Source organism: Geotrypetes seraphini, chromosome 5 (genome assembly GCF_902459505.1).
Source record: "Geotrypetes seraphini chromosome 5, aGeoSer1.1, whole genome shotgun sequence".
Classification (NCBI taxonomy): Eukaryota; Metazoa; Chordata; class Amphibia; order Gymnophiona; family Dermophiidae; genus Geotrypetes; species Geotrypetes seraphini.
Window position 1 is genome coordinate 249,321,336 of NC_047088.1, and position 17,420 is coordinate 249,338,755.

General features: G+C 42.7%; 1 protein-coding gene across 1 annotated transcript in view; it reads right to left on the bottom strand.

Moving 5' to 3' along the window:
• PDIA5 (protein disulfide isomerase family A member 5) overlaps positions 1-17,420 on the bottom strand; it is a 321,624-nt gene that overhangs the window by 144,683 nt on the left and 159,521 nt on the right. The window contains exons 7-10 of the mRNA XM_033945534.1: positions 12,479-12,539; positions 5,575-5,642; positions 4,225-4,319; positions 4,046-4,117 (exon numbers count right to left, since the gene is read on the bottom strand). Coding sequence (XP_033801425.1) covers positions 4,046-4,117; positions 4,225-4,319; positions 5,575-5,642; positions 12,479-12,539 — 296 coding nt within the window. The remainder of the gene's footprint in view (positions 1-4,045; positions 4,118-4,224; positions 4,320-5,574; positions 5,643-12,478; positions 12,540-17,420) is intronic.

Genomic DNA, 17,420 nt, shown 5'->3' on the forward strand with positions numbered 1-17,420 from the left:
CAAAGAAGCATTTTTTCCAACGAAAGATAGTTTATTTATGGTTTATTCACTGCACTATTTCGGTTGGTGAGGAAGCTATGCTATAGCAGGACGTCCGAAAGTCCCCCCTGTCCTTTTTCGGCAAATGAGCTTAATCTTTATTTTTTGTTACAGGTTGTGCTGATCATGCAAACGATTCCATGTGCAGATGGGGATTTGCACATGGATTATGGAGTGGTTGGTTTGTGGGATACGTGGTCCCAAAGAGTAGAACAAATTTATGCTGCTTAAAATAAAGCAGTGGATTTCCCCCAGATTAGGGAGAGGGAGTGGTTACTCCAGAATGCATTTATCTAGAGAACAAAAGGAAGTAAGCCAGAAAAGCATAAGAGCTACCATACCAAGAGAGAACAAATCGGGAGAGGAAGAGATGGCATTATAGAATTGGTGCCTTATGCTTGGTATCAGCATGCCTAAATTGTGGTGCCCAGTTATAGATTTCCCCCATTTAATATAATAAAACGAGGCAGGAGGTGACTAGAGAACAAAAGGAAGTAAGCCAGAGAAGCATAAGAGCTACCATACTGAGACAGACCACAGATCCCAAAGAGTAGAACAAATTTATGCTGCTTAAAATAAAGCAGTGGATTTCCCCCAGATTCGGGAGAGGGAGTGGGAGAAGGGAGAGATGTTGGACTCAAATGAGGAAAGGAGAGAGAGACAGAGACAGATGGATGAGAAGGACAGAGGGACTACTAGGGAGACCAGGAGAGATGGTAGGGGATAGGGAGAGATAGACTTCAGGGAGTGTGGAGGGGGCAGGAGAGAGAGATGGTCTTGGAGAAGGACAGAGGGGGACAGGAAAGGGAAAGATGGCAAAAGGGTAGAGGGTGTGAAAGGGGGAAAGGGAGAGATGGAAATGGTAGGACCACTGCTGCTTTGGGGCACTGAGGGAGAAAAGGTTGGTACATCAGGACTGCTGCTGCCGCCTCGGGTAGGTACAGACCCTGTCAGGTGATAAATGCAATGGAGGATCTATGAGGGCCAAAAGAGTACAAAGGAAATGGTGAAAGGTGAGGTGGTGGGACTGGGATCAGTGGGAGACAGGGTCCGGGCATGAAAGAGGCGGGGCATGGGTGGGGTCAGAGTCAGGATCAGGGTATAGGTGGGGCTATTCTAGCACCCGTTACTGTAACGAATGTAACGGGCTAAAACACTAGTAAGAACATATGAATTGCCGTTGCTGGGTCAGACCAGTGGTCCATCATGCCCAGCAGTCCACTCATGCGGCGGCCCTCTGGTCAAAGACCAGCGCCCTAATTGAGACTAGCCCTACCAGCGCACGTTCTTGTTCAGCGGGAACTTGTCTAACTTTGTCTTGAATCCCTGGAGGGTGTTTTCCCCTATAACAGCATCCGGAAGAGCATTCCAGTTTTCTACCACTCTCTGAGTGAAGAAGAACTTCCTTACGTTTGTGCGGAATCTATCCCCTTTCAATTTTAGAGAGTGCCCTCTCGTTCTCCCTACCTTGGAGAGTGTGAACAGTCTGTCTTTATCTACTAAGTCAGTGGTTCCCAAACCTGTCCTGGGGGACCCCCAGCCGGTCAGGTTTTCAGGATATCCCTAATGAATATGCATGAGAGATATTTGCATACCTGTCACTTCCATTATATGCAAATATCTCTCATGCATATTCATTAGGGATATCTTGAAAACCTGACTGGCTGGGGGTCCCCCAGGACAGGTTTGGGAACCACTGTACTAAGTCTATTCCCTTCAGTACCTTGAATGTTTTGATCATGTCCCCTCTCAATCTCCTCTGTTTGAGGGAGAAAAGGCCCAGTTTCTCTAATCTTTCGCTATACGGCAACTCCTTCAACCCCTTAACCATCTTAGTCGCTGATCTCTGGACCCTTTCGAGTAGTACTGTGTCCAAGTACTCAAGGTGAGGGCACACCATGGCCCGGTACAGCGGCATGATAACTTTCTCCAATCTGTTTGTGATCCCCTTCTTTATCATTCCTAGCATTCTGTTCACCCTTTTCGCCGCCACCACACATTGCGTGGACGGCTTCATCGACTTCTCGATCAGAACTCCCAAGTCCCTTTCCTGGGAGGTCTCTCCAAGTACTGCCCTGGACATCCTGTATTCGTGCATGAGATTTTTGTTACCGACATGCATCGCTTTGCACTTATCCACGTTGAACCTCGTCTGCCATGTTGATGCACATTCCTTGAGCTTGATTACGCCACATTGCAGATCTTTGCAATCCCCCTGCGTCTTCACTACTCTGAATAACTTCATATTGTCCGCAAATTTAATCACCTCACTCGTCGAACCAATGTCCAGATCGTTTATAAAGATGTTGAAGAGCATGGGTCCAAAGCACTGAGCCCTGTGGCACTCCACTGGCGACGCTCTTCCAGTCCGAGTATTGTCCATTTATCCCCACTCTGTTTCCTATGCTCCATCCAGTTTTTAATCCACGCGAGTAGTTCACCCTCAATTCCATGGCTCACAATTTTCCGAAGTAGTCGTTCATGTGGAACCTTGTCAAACACATTCTGGACGTCCAGAACTGGCTACTGGGCTTGATGGACCATTTGTCTGACCCAGTAAGGTTATTTCTTATGGTGTTTTACAAATTTGAAAAAAAAGGAAGGCACCCTTACTCTTTTGCCCTGTTCTGGAAGAAAATGTTTTCAAAGTGAAAAAAGCAGACGGAGACAGCAGGGGCTCTTTAGTAGAGATCATTCAAAGCACTTCCCAGGGGACTTTTGCTGTTGGCCTTTGCTTGATGTCAAACCAGAATCCCTTCCAAGAGATTAGCAATGTATTATGTGGCGAGATGATTAAATTAAAAAAAAAATAAAAAAACCACCATAAAAATTGCAACCAGCTAGCATTTGACATGTGGTAAATGCAATCTATCTACATAAAGGAATAGATTTCCCTTTGCATCTTTCTTTCTTCTTATCTACCAAGAGCCCAGTAATAACTTCATCTCCAGGTGTTTGGAAGTGTTTAACACTACTGCTGATCTTTACTGGAACTCTTTAAGTATGTACCACAAATTTGAATCTTATGCATATGAAAAGAAATTGTTTTCTCGATCCTCTACAAACTTGACACGAAACAAATCACCTTGGTCATTCTTAGATTTATATGTTCGTTCTGCTCTATAGACACTTCTGCCTCTCTCTCTCTCTCTCTCTCTATCTCTCTCTATTTCTCTTTCTCTCTCTCTTCCTTTATCTTTCTCTCTCTTTCTCTTATCCCTCCTGTTTCTCTGTCTTTTTCTGTTCCTTTTCTAAGCAGTTCCAGATACTCTGGATCCTTTTCATTAATCTAGTTCTATTCAAACGATTGTAGATACAAATATTTGATACATTATTTTTATTATGATTCTATGTGTTTGAGCTGCTTTCTGTTTATAATTCTTATAATATTCAATAAAATTATTGAACTAGAAAGAAAAAAAAAAAAAAAAAAAAAACCACTACTGCTGATCTACTAGATTTTTTTTTACATCTTCTCCTGACACATGATGATACTTATGGAGCTGATTTCACAAAGGAGGGGGGATTAGGTACTTTCCCCTATACCTTCAAATGTCAAGACTAAGTCAAAAGTCTCTCTTCTAGAATCCAGATCTCCTGGAAGATTAGATAACATCCTTGTAGAGAAAGCATAAATGGCTTACTTTTGTTCTTTAATGTAAAGAGAAATTCACAAAGGTCCAGGTACTATTTAAGTTAATTTGAAAATTGTATTTTGTTGCAAAAAGGTGTTTTAGTGTTTTATAAAAATAACTTATCTATGAGTAAAAAAACAGCCAATCTGTCTCCCCACACACCACAGTATAATCATTTGCAAAATCAAAACAGGTCCTTTGCCTGGAATGGTACTTATTTTCTTGAAAACAACTGTACAGGAAGAGCAGATTTACAAGGTGGGGTTTATGCCTTCTTGCATGGCCGCAGAATCGGCAGCGCGTATTACCAGCGGGTTTTGCACCTATTATAAACAACTGATAGGTATTCTATATCCTTCACATGGACCTACTTTTTAATCCAGTCCGCTATGTCCTTGGCTGTGGCACCGTAGTTTTCAAACTGGACCTGGCACTTCCCTTTCCTAGAAATGGGAGGGAGGAAAATTAAAAAAAAAAAAAAAAGTTAGCCTGTAATCCTACAAACATTGGTAACAAGAAATAATTCTGTAGTAAGTTATTGTGAACCAACTCAAAATAGCAGATGGTGGGATAGGCCTTGATGCTGAACTCCTCTTTAATTCTGTCATATTCAGGTAAGTGGACATTATTCATCCCTGCAAGCACCTGAATAAAAAAATAAAACACACATAAATACATTTCAGTAACATATCTAATATAGTAAAATGCTAGGCCGCGCATGCGCACTCCCATCTGCGTGCGTCCGTTTTCCGTGAGATGTAGGGCACCTTAGGTAGGAGTGCGCATGCGCGTTTACGTCACCAGCCGCCGATGCCTCCACAAGCCGGGACCGCAGCCAGCCACCGATCTCTGTTCCTCCAACGGTTGGGCGAGCGGGCGGGCGGGGAGGTGTCTCAGAGGAGAGGGATCGCGGCCGCTCAGCGCCCCCTTCGAGGAGCCCAGCAACTTTTCGCCCCGGATCAGGACCCGAGTCCTTTGCCCCCCCCCTTCCCTTCCCGCGGATCTGACTACCTTGGCGATTCAAGCAGCATGTGCAGCAGTCTTCACACGCTGCTTCGGGCCCTTCTACTGCCCTGATTTGCTCTGCCGCGTCTCTGATGATGTCATCAGAGTAAATCAGGCCAGTAGAAGGGCCCGAAGCAGCGTGTGAAGACTGCTGCACACGTTGGAATCGCCAGGTTTGTAGTCTGTACCGCGGGAAGGGAAAGGGGGCTCCTTGAGCCGCTTTACTTTTTGATGCAATCCTCTGGCAAACACAATATACAGGCACTTTGTTACTTATCTTCATTTTTTATATGTCCCAACCTTTTTCACCATGGACCCCTGATGAAGGTTTGTCCGAAACACGGACCGTGTCGGGTCCCTTGATTGGTAAAAGGGTTTTATTTTACTTATTTGCATTTTAATTTTGGTACAATAAATTTTTGCCTGCATCTTGTACACCGTCCGCAGTTTTGTTTGTTTCTCCTGCTTGTTTTTTTTCTGCAGACAAAGTTGGACTTTCTCCTTTGTTTTGAAACCATGTTCCATATGCATAGAGGAAGAAACAGTTTTATTTTTTTTAATTATATACCACTTATATCCCAAGTGGTTTACATTCAGGTACTTTATTGTATTTCCCTATCTGTCCCGGCAGGCTCAAACTCTACCGACTGTACCTGGGGCAATGAGGGGATTAAGTGACTTGCCCAGGGTCACAAGGAGCAGCGAGGGATTTGAACCCACAACCTCAGGGTGCTAAGGCTGTAGTTCTGATCACCGCCACCATCAAGGGGGTGGGGGGAAATCCAACAACTCCAATTCAGGAAAAAACTGTAGAAATACTGTAGATTCTACTAGCTTACAGCACTGGAGGGGGAAATCTGGTTAGGCAAATTTACATAGCAGAGATGTTACTTACATATGTGCCCTTCAGGTCTGTAGCTGCTTGCTGATAAGCGGGCATCATTCTCTTGCACGCCCCACACCCTGGTCAAATAAAAAAAAACAACACACACCATTCATGTTAACAACTGTGCTGTGTTTTAGCACCTATCACAAAATACAAACCTAGCGATTTCATTTTATATTTGCCTTCTGAGAGTATTGTGCCATTTTATTTTGTGTCTTAGGCTGTATTTTTTTTTTTTTCTATACACCAGGCCTGTCCACTTTACATGCTGGCCATGTCTTCACTAGATTTGATTTGTGTACACTGTGGCCTGCTTATAGGAAAGAAGGATGACAGTTTGAAGTAAAGAGAAAAGGGGGGGGGGGGTCTGGTTTATTATTTTTAAAATGAAGCATGATTTGGTGGCAGGCTAGGGGACTGCTAAAGCTATCCATTCACCAGTAAAATTCAAGGCCTTGCTTAGTCACTCCTATCCTAGTTGAGATTACACTTCTCCCTCCATATTCGTGGTTTCAGTAATCGCAGTTTCGATTATTCGCTGTTTTTACTTTGCTGGCATCAGCTTGCCTAGAGAAATCGCCGATTCCAAGCGTTTACAGAGAAAAATCACCGATTCCCGGCACTTTCTTCACCGTGTTTTGCTTCTCCTTCAGAAACAGGCCAGGTCTTCCACCATGTTATTCGCGGTTTCACCATATTCACGATGGTGAATTTGGAATTTTGGTCTCTAAAAGTTAGTACAAACTGTATTAAAATTAGTCCAATAAAACTATTACCTTTATTTCCATTTTCTATTTATAAATGTTTATCAATACAGCCATTCTAAAGCAACAACAAAAAAAACCCATCTTTTTTTCTATCTTTTGTCATTTCTGGTTTCTGTTTTCCTCATCTTCTTTTCACTCTCCAGTCTATCCACCATCTGCTCTCATTCTCTGTCCTTTCCATTTTTCTCTGTCTCCACTCCCTCCCCCATGATTTGGCATCTCTCGTCTCCTTTCCTTCCCACCCCAACTCACCCCAAGGTCTGGCATTTGCTTCCCTTCCCCCATACCCTTGGATCTCTCTCCTCTTTCCACCTCCCTCCATGCTCTAGCATCTCCTTTCCCTCCCTCCATGCCCTCCCCCCATGCCCTGCATTTCTCTCCTCTCCTTCCCTTCCATCTCTCCCTCCCCTTCCATGCCCTGGTATCCCCTCTCTTTCTTCTTAGTTTGCCATGTCTGTCTCATTCCCTCCCCTCCCCGCACCCAAGCTCTGGCATCTCTTCCTCCCTCTCCAAGGTCTGGCATCTCCTTTCCTTCCTCTCCCATGAACTGACATCTCTTTCCTCGCCACTCTCTTCCCTGGTCTTCCTTCTGCCTGCCCTCTCCAAATCTGGTGCATTTCTCTCTCCCTCCCTGTCACCGCCCCCCCCCCCTCCCAAATCAGAAGCACAGTATTCAAAACTCACTGCTCTTGTCGGCATTGGGCCTTCCTCTGCCGGGTCCTGCCCACTTCCTGTTTCTGCGAAGGCAGGACCCGGCAGAGAGGAAGGCTAGACGCTGGCAGAGCAGTGAATTGTGAACGCTGCAGCTGCGTTGCCAGACGGAGAAGATGCCAGTCCTTGGAGCACTCCCTTATAGGCTGTACCTGGGGCGGACTGACACCACACACACCCCCTTGGTATGCCACTGCTGTACACCACTGAGTGAATTCCTTAAAAAAAGGCATAAATAAATATATAAAGATGCCTTTCATTCCCAATGTCAGGGTGCAAGCGCAGTTAACAAGTCACCAACAAGTATTTATCCTCTTTCCACGTAACTTTTTTTGTTTGTTGTTGTTGCTTTTATACGTCTACTGGTAAGAAGGCTAAAATAATGCTGTGCTTTTGACTGGTGCCAAACGTATGCCTAAAGCACAAATCATGTTGACGGCCGTGTGAGCAGATTTCACCCCTACAGAACCTTTGCTGTCTCTCACCATTTAACAAGAGGGATATCATACTCTAGTTCTAATATAACATAATGTTCTGTAAACAAATTCCAGTACATTTGACAGCAGAGGCAAGAATCGGCCAGATCACGTGGTTGGTTTTTTTGTTGTTGTTTTTTTTAAGGACTTGCATATTGGATGTATGCTTAACACAGCCATTTAATTTTTATGGGGGGATGCATTAAGTTAGCATAGGTTTGAACCTTAAAAATGGCAAACATTAACCCTCAATGATTTAATCTTAGCTACAATATTTCTTGAATCTTCATAAATGTTTAGGACTGATCTGCCCTAAAATTATTTTTTTTTTAAATTAAAAAAAAACATAAAAACCAAACAAAACACCAACTCCTTCAGTATTTGCTGACTTCATGGTCACAACAGACCTGAGTGGGTAGAGAGTCAGGAAATGTATCAGAATGTATGGACTGCCAGCTGAGGATTTAAATATTAGGGGATGGTTTAGTTTGTATTTACATAAGTGTTTAAGGCTTTGATAAAGTCGCAGCAACATACACAATTCAAATAATAATGAAATAAAAAATTATTAAAAAGAACTCCAGAGCATGCTGTTGTACGTTTAATCTGTGAAGGCAATAAATTTCAGCACATTACTTCCCTAGCTGTGGAAACTACAGTGGATGCCTGTTAAAGCACGTATAACATTTAAAGTGCTACCGTGTTTCCCCGAAAATAAGCCGTAGCATGATTTTTGTGGTAGGTCTTAATATAAGCCCTACCTCAAAAATAAGCCCAAGTCCCTCTTCGCACTGCTACCCATAACAGAGCCTTGGGTGCAGGAGGGGCCTCATCACTGTCCCCAGCTGACAGACGGAGCTTCAGCGCGGGGCAGCACAGCTGCTGGGAAGATGGAGCCTGCGAGTATTTTGAACCCGACCCTTTAACCTTTGCCATCACCGGGGGAGGGGGGGACAGAGGGGCGGTGGTGGCCTTTTGCTGGGTGGTGCGGGCAGCGGCAGGGCTCATATCCAGTGGCCGGGCGCCCCCCCCCCCTGTCGAGATCTGTGACTCAGTGAGGGTGAAGGGCTGAATGGAGGCGCCACTGTCACGGCTTCATCTCGGCTTTGGTGACCCGCCAGGTTCTCCATTTAGTTTTCTCACTCCTCTTTGCCCTCCCTTCTTCCCAACCTTGTTTGAGTTGCGTGAGGGTGGGACTCTTGAGGGTGAAGGATGGCGTAATGGCCAATCAGGGAAGCGTTTCAGAGTCCCCTGTGGTTGGTCCTCAGCGGGTTAGCTGGGGTTCTGACGCACAAGGGATGGGAGGGAAGGAGGGAAGGATAGAAGCTGGGCTTATTTTTGGGACAGGTTTTATTTTCGCGAAAACAGGGTACTATTTACTGTGGATCTTTCCAGTGCCTAAATCTGGGCACCATTGATAACATTTGCCCCCATGTGACCTGCACGCTCACATGACAGAATACTGCTATGCACACTCTTAGCACTTGCACCCATTACTCCTGGTGGAACTCAGCATGTGCGAGTTTGCAAGCATCAATCGCTCAGTCCTTATTTTATGTCGCTCATATGGATCCCTTTTAAAGGTAACAAAATTATCTGAGAAAGGATTAAGCTTGTGCTGGTCCTGCTGTGGGAACCTTTAATCGTATGTTATTTGCTCATCTGAATTTAAGGCAGTTCTAGAGTCCAGTTTGGGAGAGGATTACAAATGTGTTAATTATTCAGGTTGAGCTTATAAAATTGTTGTTCTATGTTCAGCTGCTCTCTCCCATCTTTTGAACAGGGATAGAGCACAACTGTTTGATATGCTTATAGGGGGCAGCTCTTCAAGTTTAATAAAAATTTGTATACTGCCTATCAGTCTTCTAAGCGGTTTGTACATAACAAAAATAGGTTAACATACATTAAAACATACAGGACCTACTGGATTAAGGTAAAGAATTACATTATGAAATAGGAAAGAGAGCCATATAGGGGAAATACAAAAGAAAGGGGGATCCCGTCTGATAACCCAGTGTCCCGCAAACTTTCTCGAGCCACTAAAAATAGTGGACGTGGCTCAAGGCACCTGGAAGTGCGCGGATATCGCCGTGATGACATCACAGCTTACTCGTGACATCATCATGTCAATGTCCGCGTGAAGGCCTTTCAGGCGGACCCTGAGACACCAGTGGGGGAGGGGGGGTGCCAGAAGGGAAGAGGACCAGAGAGAAGGATGCTGGTGCCCACTGATTGCCTACAGGACGTGTCAACGTCACTCCTCCTCCCCAGTGTACTGCGGCACACTTGAAATCTCAGAAGGCACACTAGGGAGCGTTGGCACACAGTTTGAGACACACTGTGATAAAACAAAGCGAAAATGAAGATAATGTTTCATAAGGTTAAGTCAGGGGTGTCCAATGTCGGTCCTCGAGGGCCGCAGTCCAGTCGGGTTTTCTGGATTTCCCCAATGAATATGCATGAGATCTATTTGCATGCACTGCTTTCAATGCATATTCATTGAGGAAATCCTGAAAACCCGACTGGATTGCGGCCCTCGAGGACCGACATTGGACACCCCTGGGTTAAATGCATTAGAGGTTGAACGCATCTATAAAAAAGAAACTTTTCTTGTTTTCCTTTGAAAAGATCTAGCCTGGGTTCATCCCGTAATTCCAGGGGCAATGAGTTCCAAAGAGATAGGGCTGTGACGGGGAAGTTTGTTGTTCGTTTAGTGCTAATAAAATGGAGAGATGGAACTGTTAAGAGACTTTGTGATTGTGATCAGGTTTATTTAAAAATTTGATATACCGCCTTATTAAAATGGTTTTGTTTGTGCATATTGTATTTTTCTCGATGGATGTTATTTCATTCTATCCATGTACCTAGTTTGTTTCCCTTGTTGACTCCTCAATAAAAATGATTAAAAAAAAAAATTCAAAGCGGTTTTACATAATGTAAAAAACAAAGTATAATAAGAACGTACATTAGAAACAAATAAACAATGCTACAAACCATCAAACACACTGACAAACATTAACTTACCGATACAGGATGGAAGTGGGCAGAAATACAATTTGTATAAAGAGAAAGAGAAGGGAAGAGGGACCAAAACAAAAGGAAGGGGGACAAAATATAAATAGTCTTGAATAATGTAAAATAAGCTAAAATGATTTTAAAAAAATGGCACGGAACAGCTTTCCATTACCGTCCTTAGAAGGACTATTAAACAACATATGCGTCTTTAAAAAGAAAAGCCTTCAAGTTACTTTTAAATTTGTAAAGGGATGTAATTTCTCTTATATAATTTGGTGATCTCGGTGTTCTATTCAATTTATCCTGTCTTGAGTGGAAAGATAACATCGCACTGTCAATAAACATTTGGTGGAACGCTGTTTGTCCGGTTAAGAGTATGAGGAAGTTACACGTAAGATGCAAAGAGTCTAGGCGCCAATAGATGTTTTTTGTCAATTAAAAATGCATGAATCTAATTGGATCTCAGCTGGAAGGTCATGTCGTGTGTGTGTGTGGGGGGGGGGGGAGAGAGAGAGGGGAGAGAACGTGGCACAGTGGTTAAAGCTACAGCCTCAGCACCCTGGGGTTGCGAGTTCAAGCACACACTACTCCTTGTGACCCTGGGCAAGTCACTTAATCCCCCCATTGCCCCAGGCACATTAAATAGATTGTGAGTCCACTGGGACAGACAGGGAAAAATGCTGGAGTACCTGAATAAATTTTTGTAAACTGTCCTGAGCTCCCCTGGGAGAACGGTATAAAAACTGAATGAATGAATGAATGAATGAATTGTATATTTGATTAAGATATAATTTTAAGGAAAATTTTCCTTATATTCTCTTATGTTATGTACTGTAAGGTGGATACTGTTTTATTCATTATGATTCTGTTATCATATAATTTAAACTCAATAAAGATAAAGTATAAAAAAAAAAAAAAGATATAATTTTAAAAAGTTGTTACATAAGAAAATTAACAAATGCTACATAAAACAAAGCAAATGAAGAACACTCCATTTTCACCTAAGTAGCCTTAAATCCTCGGCCCATGTTTCCCTATCAAATACTTTTCCAGTTCTACAAGGAAGCTCTTTTTGGCACAAGAAAATTTTTTTTTAAAAAGGGTGTGAATAGTAAATACGAGAGATTGAGATCTAGCTCTGCATACCACAGCTAATAAACGAGTTTCATTCCTGTCACTGGAGACATTTAACCCAAGAGAGACTAATCGACGATTCAAAATTTTATAAGTGTAATACAGTGGTGCCTCACACAACGAACTTAATTGGTTCCAGGAGCAAGTTTGTTATGCGAAAAGTTCGTTATGGGAAACGCGTTTTCCCATAACAATACATGTTAAAAAAAATAATTCGTTCTGTAGCATATAATATGCTAAGATGACATAAAAAAAGATAAATTTACCCCACATTCACTCCTTCTAATTATTTCCCGTTTCATTTCAACAGAAATCACCTTCCTGCTTTTTTTAGAAGCCATGATATATAAAAAATATTGAGTTTATCTTAAAAGGACAACTGTATACAGTGAGAGAGGGCAGAGTCTCAGCGGCAAAAACTGGGACTTAACTTTTCTTTTTTTTTTTCTAGCATCGGGGAAGCGGCGAGAGTAGCTCCGCCCCCCCCAACGCATCAGCAGTAGGCGCCGGGCCCCTCCATAAAAGGAGGCGAGCCGACGGTCCGCCCCTGCACAGGGAGCCAGGCGAAGGGCTGTGAGAGAGGGCAGTTAAGCGCAGTGAGTAACGCAGCTCGGGCGACTTCGTGGTGTGAAACGAAGTTCGTTGTATGAATCAAGACATGAAGTTCGTTGTGTGCAGCGTTCGCTGTGCGAGGCGTTCGTTATGCGAGGCACCACTGTACAACTTAATCAAGCAGGCTGATGCTTTGACAGCAGAAAGACGACACAAACCAGGAAAGAATTGCTTGTTGGCACGGTTTGTTTCACTTACAGGGTGCATAGAACATCACCAGCAGAGGCCGCTCCTCCTTCTTTAGAAGTCTCCGGAACTCCTAGGGCAAAGTAAAATCATTTATTTATTGTAATGCAGTGAATTGGGGGGGGGGGGAGTTTTTGCAAAAACTAAGAGTAAAGCTTTACAAGTGTTGAACCCTGCTGCTATAATGATTACAGGTGTTTCACAAATGACCCACGTTATGCTGATTTTCAAACAGGTCCGTTACAGCATAGGGTACAATATAAGGTACTTTCGATAATTAAGCAAGTGCTATACGATAAAGCACCTAGGTGTTATCAAGATATGCCATCCAAGCAAGGAGTTGAGATCTGAAAATCCCACGAGATTATCTACTGAGAAGGAGAGGATCATAACACACGTAAGAGTTAGAAACTAAACTAAACTAAACCTTAGGTTTGTATACCGCGCCATCTCCACAAGCGTAGAGCTCGGCACGGTTTACAGAGTTAGGAAGAAAGGAACTCCAATGAAGGGTTATAGGAAAGGAACAAGAAGAAAGAGGGACAAGGGTCCTAGAGAGCAGGAGGTGTTAGATTTTTGAAAAGAGCCAAGTTTTCAGGTGTTTGCGGAAGAATTGGAGGGAGTTTGAATTTCTGAGCGGGGATGTGAGGTTGTTCCAGAGTTCTGTGGTTCTAAAGGGGAGGGATGTTCCTAGTTTTCCTGCGCGGGATATACCTTTTGTAGAAGGGAATGATAGTTTCAGTTTTTGGGAAGATCTGGTGGAGTTAGGGTTAGAGGAGTTCCAAAGGAGTGGAATAAAGGGAGGAAGGATGCCGTGTAGAATCTTGAAGGCTAAGCAGGCACATTTAAAGAGGACTCTAGAGTATACTGGAAGCCAGTGGAGCTTGGACAGGAGTGGCGTTCTGAATTAGGAGCTTAGCCGCGGCGTTCTGAATTAGCTGAAGTCTATGGAGGTTTTTCTTAGTTAGGCTTATAAAGATGGAGTTGCAGTAATCCAGTCTAGAGAGGATGGTGGATTGAACAAGGACGGCGAAGTGAGAATGATGAAAGCAGGATCTCACTTCTTGGGTCCTTTTACCAAGGAGCACTAATCGCTAAGGCGCCCATAGAATATAATGGGCGCCTTAGCATTTAGCACGCACTAAATTGGTTAGCGCGCCTTAGTAAAAGGACCCCTTAGTGTTATCTGTTGCAGGTGTGAATCTGTGAACTAAATTGCCGGGGCAGTTGCGGTTTTGAAAGTTGAGAGAGATTTTCAAAAAGCTTTTAAAGACCAGAATTATTAGTCGATGCATTTATGCGATAGCTTTGTTTTTTTGTTTTTTTTTGGGGGGGGTTACATTTTATTGGAGATGTGATATTCTTGAAGATTAGAAGATTTACCTGCCCTTTTACAAAACCGTCTAACAAACACATGGATCATTACCCAAAATATCCAACCCACAGAATTATCAATCAAGAAGAAAAGGGGTATAAAGGATAATTAATGCAAAAATTTTAATAAATTTTATTTTTGTTTTTATTTTGTTTGTGAAACAATTTATTGTTACTGATAACCCACACTTACCATATAAAATCTTATTTTAAGCATGCTTAAAACCTTATTTTAAGCATGCTTAAAATAAAATTTTATATGGTAAGTGTGGGTTATCAGTAACAATAAATCATTTCACAAACAAAATAAAAACAAAAATAATTTTTGCATTAATTATCCTTTATACCCCCTTTTCTTCTTGGCTTTTACAAAACCGTAATTTAGCGCTGGCCATGGCAGTAACAGCTGTGACACTCATAGAATTCCTATGAGTGTCTGAGCTATTACCACCACAGCCACCACTAAAAAACACACTATGGTTTTGTAAAAAAAGAAAAAGAAAAAAGAGGGGGGTTAATGTTTTATATTGATAACATTATGTAAATAAGCTGGTTTTAGCCCGCAATGTGGGCACCAGTAGCTTTTGATAGATACAAGATGTTTCTGTCTTTTAAAAATTTTGTATATTGACTGTAAACTGCTTAGTTTTGTAAGCGGTATATACATTTTTTATGGTTAAATCATTTTTATTGATAATTTACCGTAAACAAGAAACAACAATATAGTGCAACAAAAGAACAGCAATAATCCACTCACAAAAATTCATATCCAACCTCAAACCCTCCCCAACTTCTTTCCCCCCCATACATTGTTTTAATAAATAAATAAATAAAATATTTATGTATTACAAAAATTTATCTCTCACCTAAAACCTGGGCGAGTTACAAACAACATTCATAAAATTTTAAACACATCATACAAATATAACACAATCCAGGTCCATATTCAATAACCACAGAAAAAGTCTACACAAAACAAGTGAGTTTTAAGCAGTTTACAAAACTGATCAATACCTTTACATCAACGTAGAGTACTTGATAACTTATTCCACATTCTAGCTGCAGTCACTAGAAATGCTGACTGACCTGTTTTGTCACATATCGAACAATTTCAATTTTTAGATACAGCCGTTTTTATAGTGCTTGCTATAAAAATAATGGCACCTGACCACAAAAAAACTCAATGCACTACTACATCAATATTTTATATCAGCGGTCTCAAACATGCGGCCCGCGGGCCACATGTGGCTCTCCAAGTTTTATTTGCGGCCCGCGGTCTGGACGCGATCATTCTCTTCCTTTTGGAGCAGCAGCGTGTTTGGCCGGCTCGTTCCTTTCAAAGCCGCGGGTTGGCGGCTCCTCGCGCTATCCACTCCTGCATCAGAAGCCTCTCTGACGTCACATCAGAGAGGCTTCAGACGCAGGCGCAGATCTCGCAAGGAGCCGCCACCCGCGGCTTTGAACGGAACGAGCCGGCCAGACACGTTGCTGCTCCAAAAGGAAGAGAAGGGGAGGGGAGAGTGAAATGCACCTTTCTAAATCCTCCCCTCAACACTGCCGCCATCGTTGGTACTTTTTTTTTTAAAACACGGCCGAAGTTTACGAAGGCGGGGATCAAGATAGCAGCCGCTGCAACAAATTTAAACCACTGAAGGAAATCCAGTAACATCATCTGGAAATCTTGAGAAAGACACAGATCTCTTCCCCCCTTCCTTTCTCTTTTGCATAGCCCTCCTTTGCACTTAAAAAAAATGCATTCTGCCTCCAGCAAAATAAATAGTAACCCCTGCTCAGGAGCAAGGCACGCAAACTTCACCCCGAATGAAAAATCGTTGGTACTTTTTTAAAAAAAAAAGCCTGGTGGTCCAGCGGTATCCCTCCCTCGCTAGACGGCTCTCGCTCAGGTCAGGAGCGAAGATGTGAGGAGCAAGCTTATGCGCTCCTGCTTCGGCCCGCCGCTTTCTCCTCACATCCATACTCCTAATCTGAGTATGAGAGCTGTCTAGCGGGGACAGGAGAGATTTTAAAAGGTATGGGGTTTTTTTTGTTTTTTAATTCCCTTGACGGTTGTTGGTTTTTTTTTTTTTTTTGTTCTGTGCCAGGCCGCATGAAGGGAAGGGGGAATGGGGGGAAATGGTGATGCTGCTGCACAGGGAAGTGGGGTGGGGGGAGGGAAATGCTGCTGCACAGGGAAGTGGGGTGGGGGGAGGGAAATACTGCTGCTGTACAGGAAAGTGGGGTGGGGGAAATGCTGCTTCTGTTGCTGCTGCACCCAATTGGGGAAAGAGAGGGAAGGAAGGAGAAGGAAGAGGAGAGGAACAAGAGAAGAAGCCAAGTTCATGGGAGGGAGGGAAGGAAAAGAGATATCAGACCATGGAGGGGTAGGGAGAGATGCCAGGGCATGGGGGAAGGGAATGAGACAGATGCCAGACCAGGGGAAAGGAAGGAAGGCGGGAGGGAGAGAAAGGAAGGAAAGAGATGCCAGACCATTGAAATAGGACGGAAGAAGAGAGAGATAGGAAGAGAAGGATGACATGGAAACGTAGATTTTAAAAAGAAAGCAGAAAAATTGAACATTAAGTTAATACCAAAGATGGATGCAAGGCAGAAAGTGAAGACGGAGAGAAAAACAGTCAAAGGACAAGAAGGCCCTGGAAACATAGTTGAAAGCACAGAAAAATAAAGTCACCAGACAACAAAGGTAGGGAAAATGATTTTATTTTCAATATAGTGATTGAAATGTGCCAGTTTTGAGAAAGAAAAGATATTAAACTTTAAGTGTGAGGGCTGCAGAAAAAATAGAGCACTTGGAGGGCCGCAGAAAAAATAGTTAATGTCTTATTAAAGAAATGACAATTTTGCATGAGGTAAAACTCTTTATAGTTTATATATCTTTCCTTTTAACTGTTAAAGGAAAGATTTATAAACTATAAAGAGTTTTACCTCATGCAAAATTGTCATTTCTTTAATAAGACATTAACTATTTTTTTCTGCGGCCATCTAAGTACCTACAAATCCAAAATGTGGCCCCGCAAAGGGTTTGAGTTTGAGACCACTGTTTTATATTGTATCCTCCATTCTACCGGAGGCCAATGTAACTTTCAAAACTGGAGTCAATGTAACATACTTATTCACTCCTATCAACACTCTTGCAAAATGCATTTTGTATTTGTAATGCTTGCAACCTATATTTTGCAATTCCTAAATATAAGGCATTACAATAATCAATGTTGGAAAGTGGCAAGGACTACAAGGCTCATCATGCATTCTCTTAATTATGGCGCCCTTAATGTAATCCAAAACAGAGTTATTTAAGTGGTTGGGCCTAGCAAGTTGAATCCTCTCTCTGTGGATAGTAATTGAATGACAATTATTTAGAATTCAGAAAACAACTTAAACCCTTTTTATTTGTTCAAGCCTTTAATTCTTAAGGGCAAGATGCACTAAAGTCAGCGATTATCGCTAAACCTGTTACCGACCCAGTGCACAAAATGGCCCACCGCGTGTTTTTCCTCTCGATTGCCCATTTTACGATCCAGCCATGCAAATAGCTAAAACCCCAAGCAAAATAGCCAAGCGA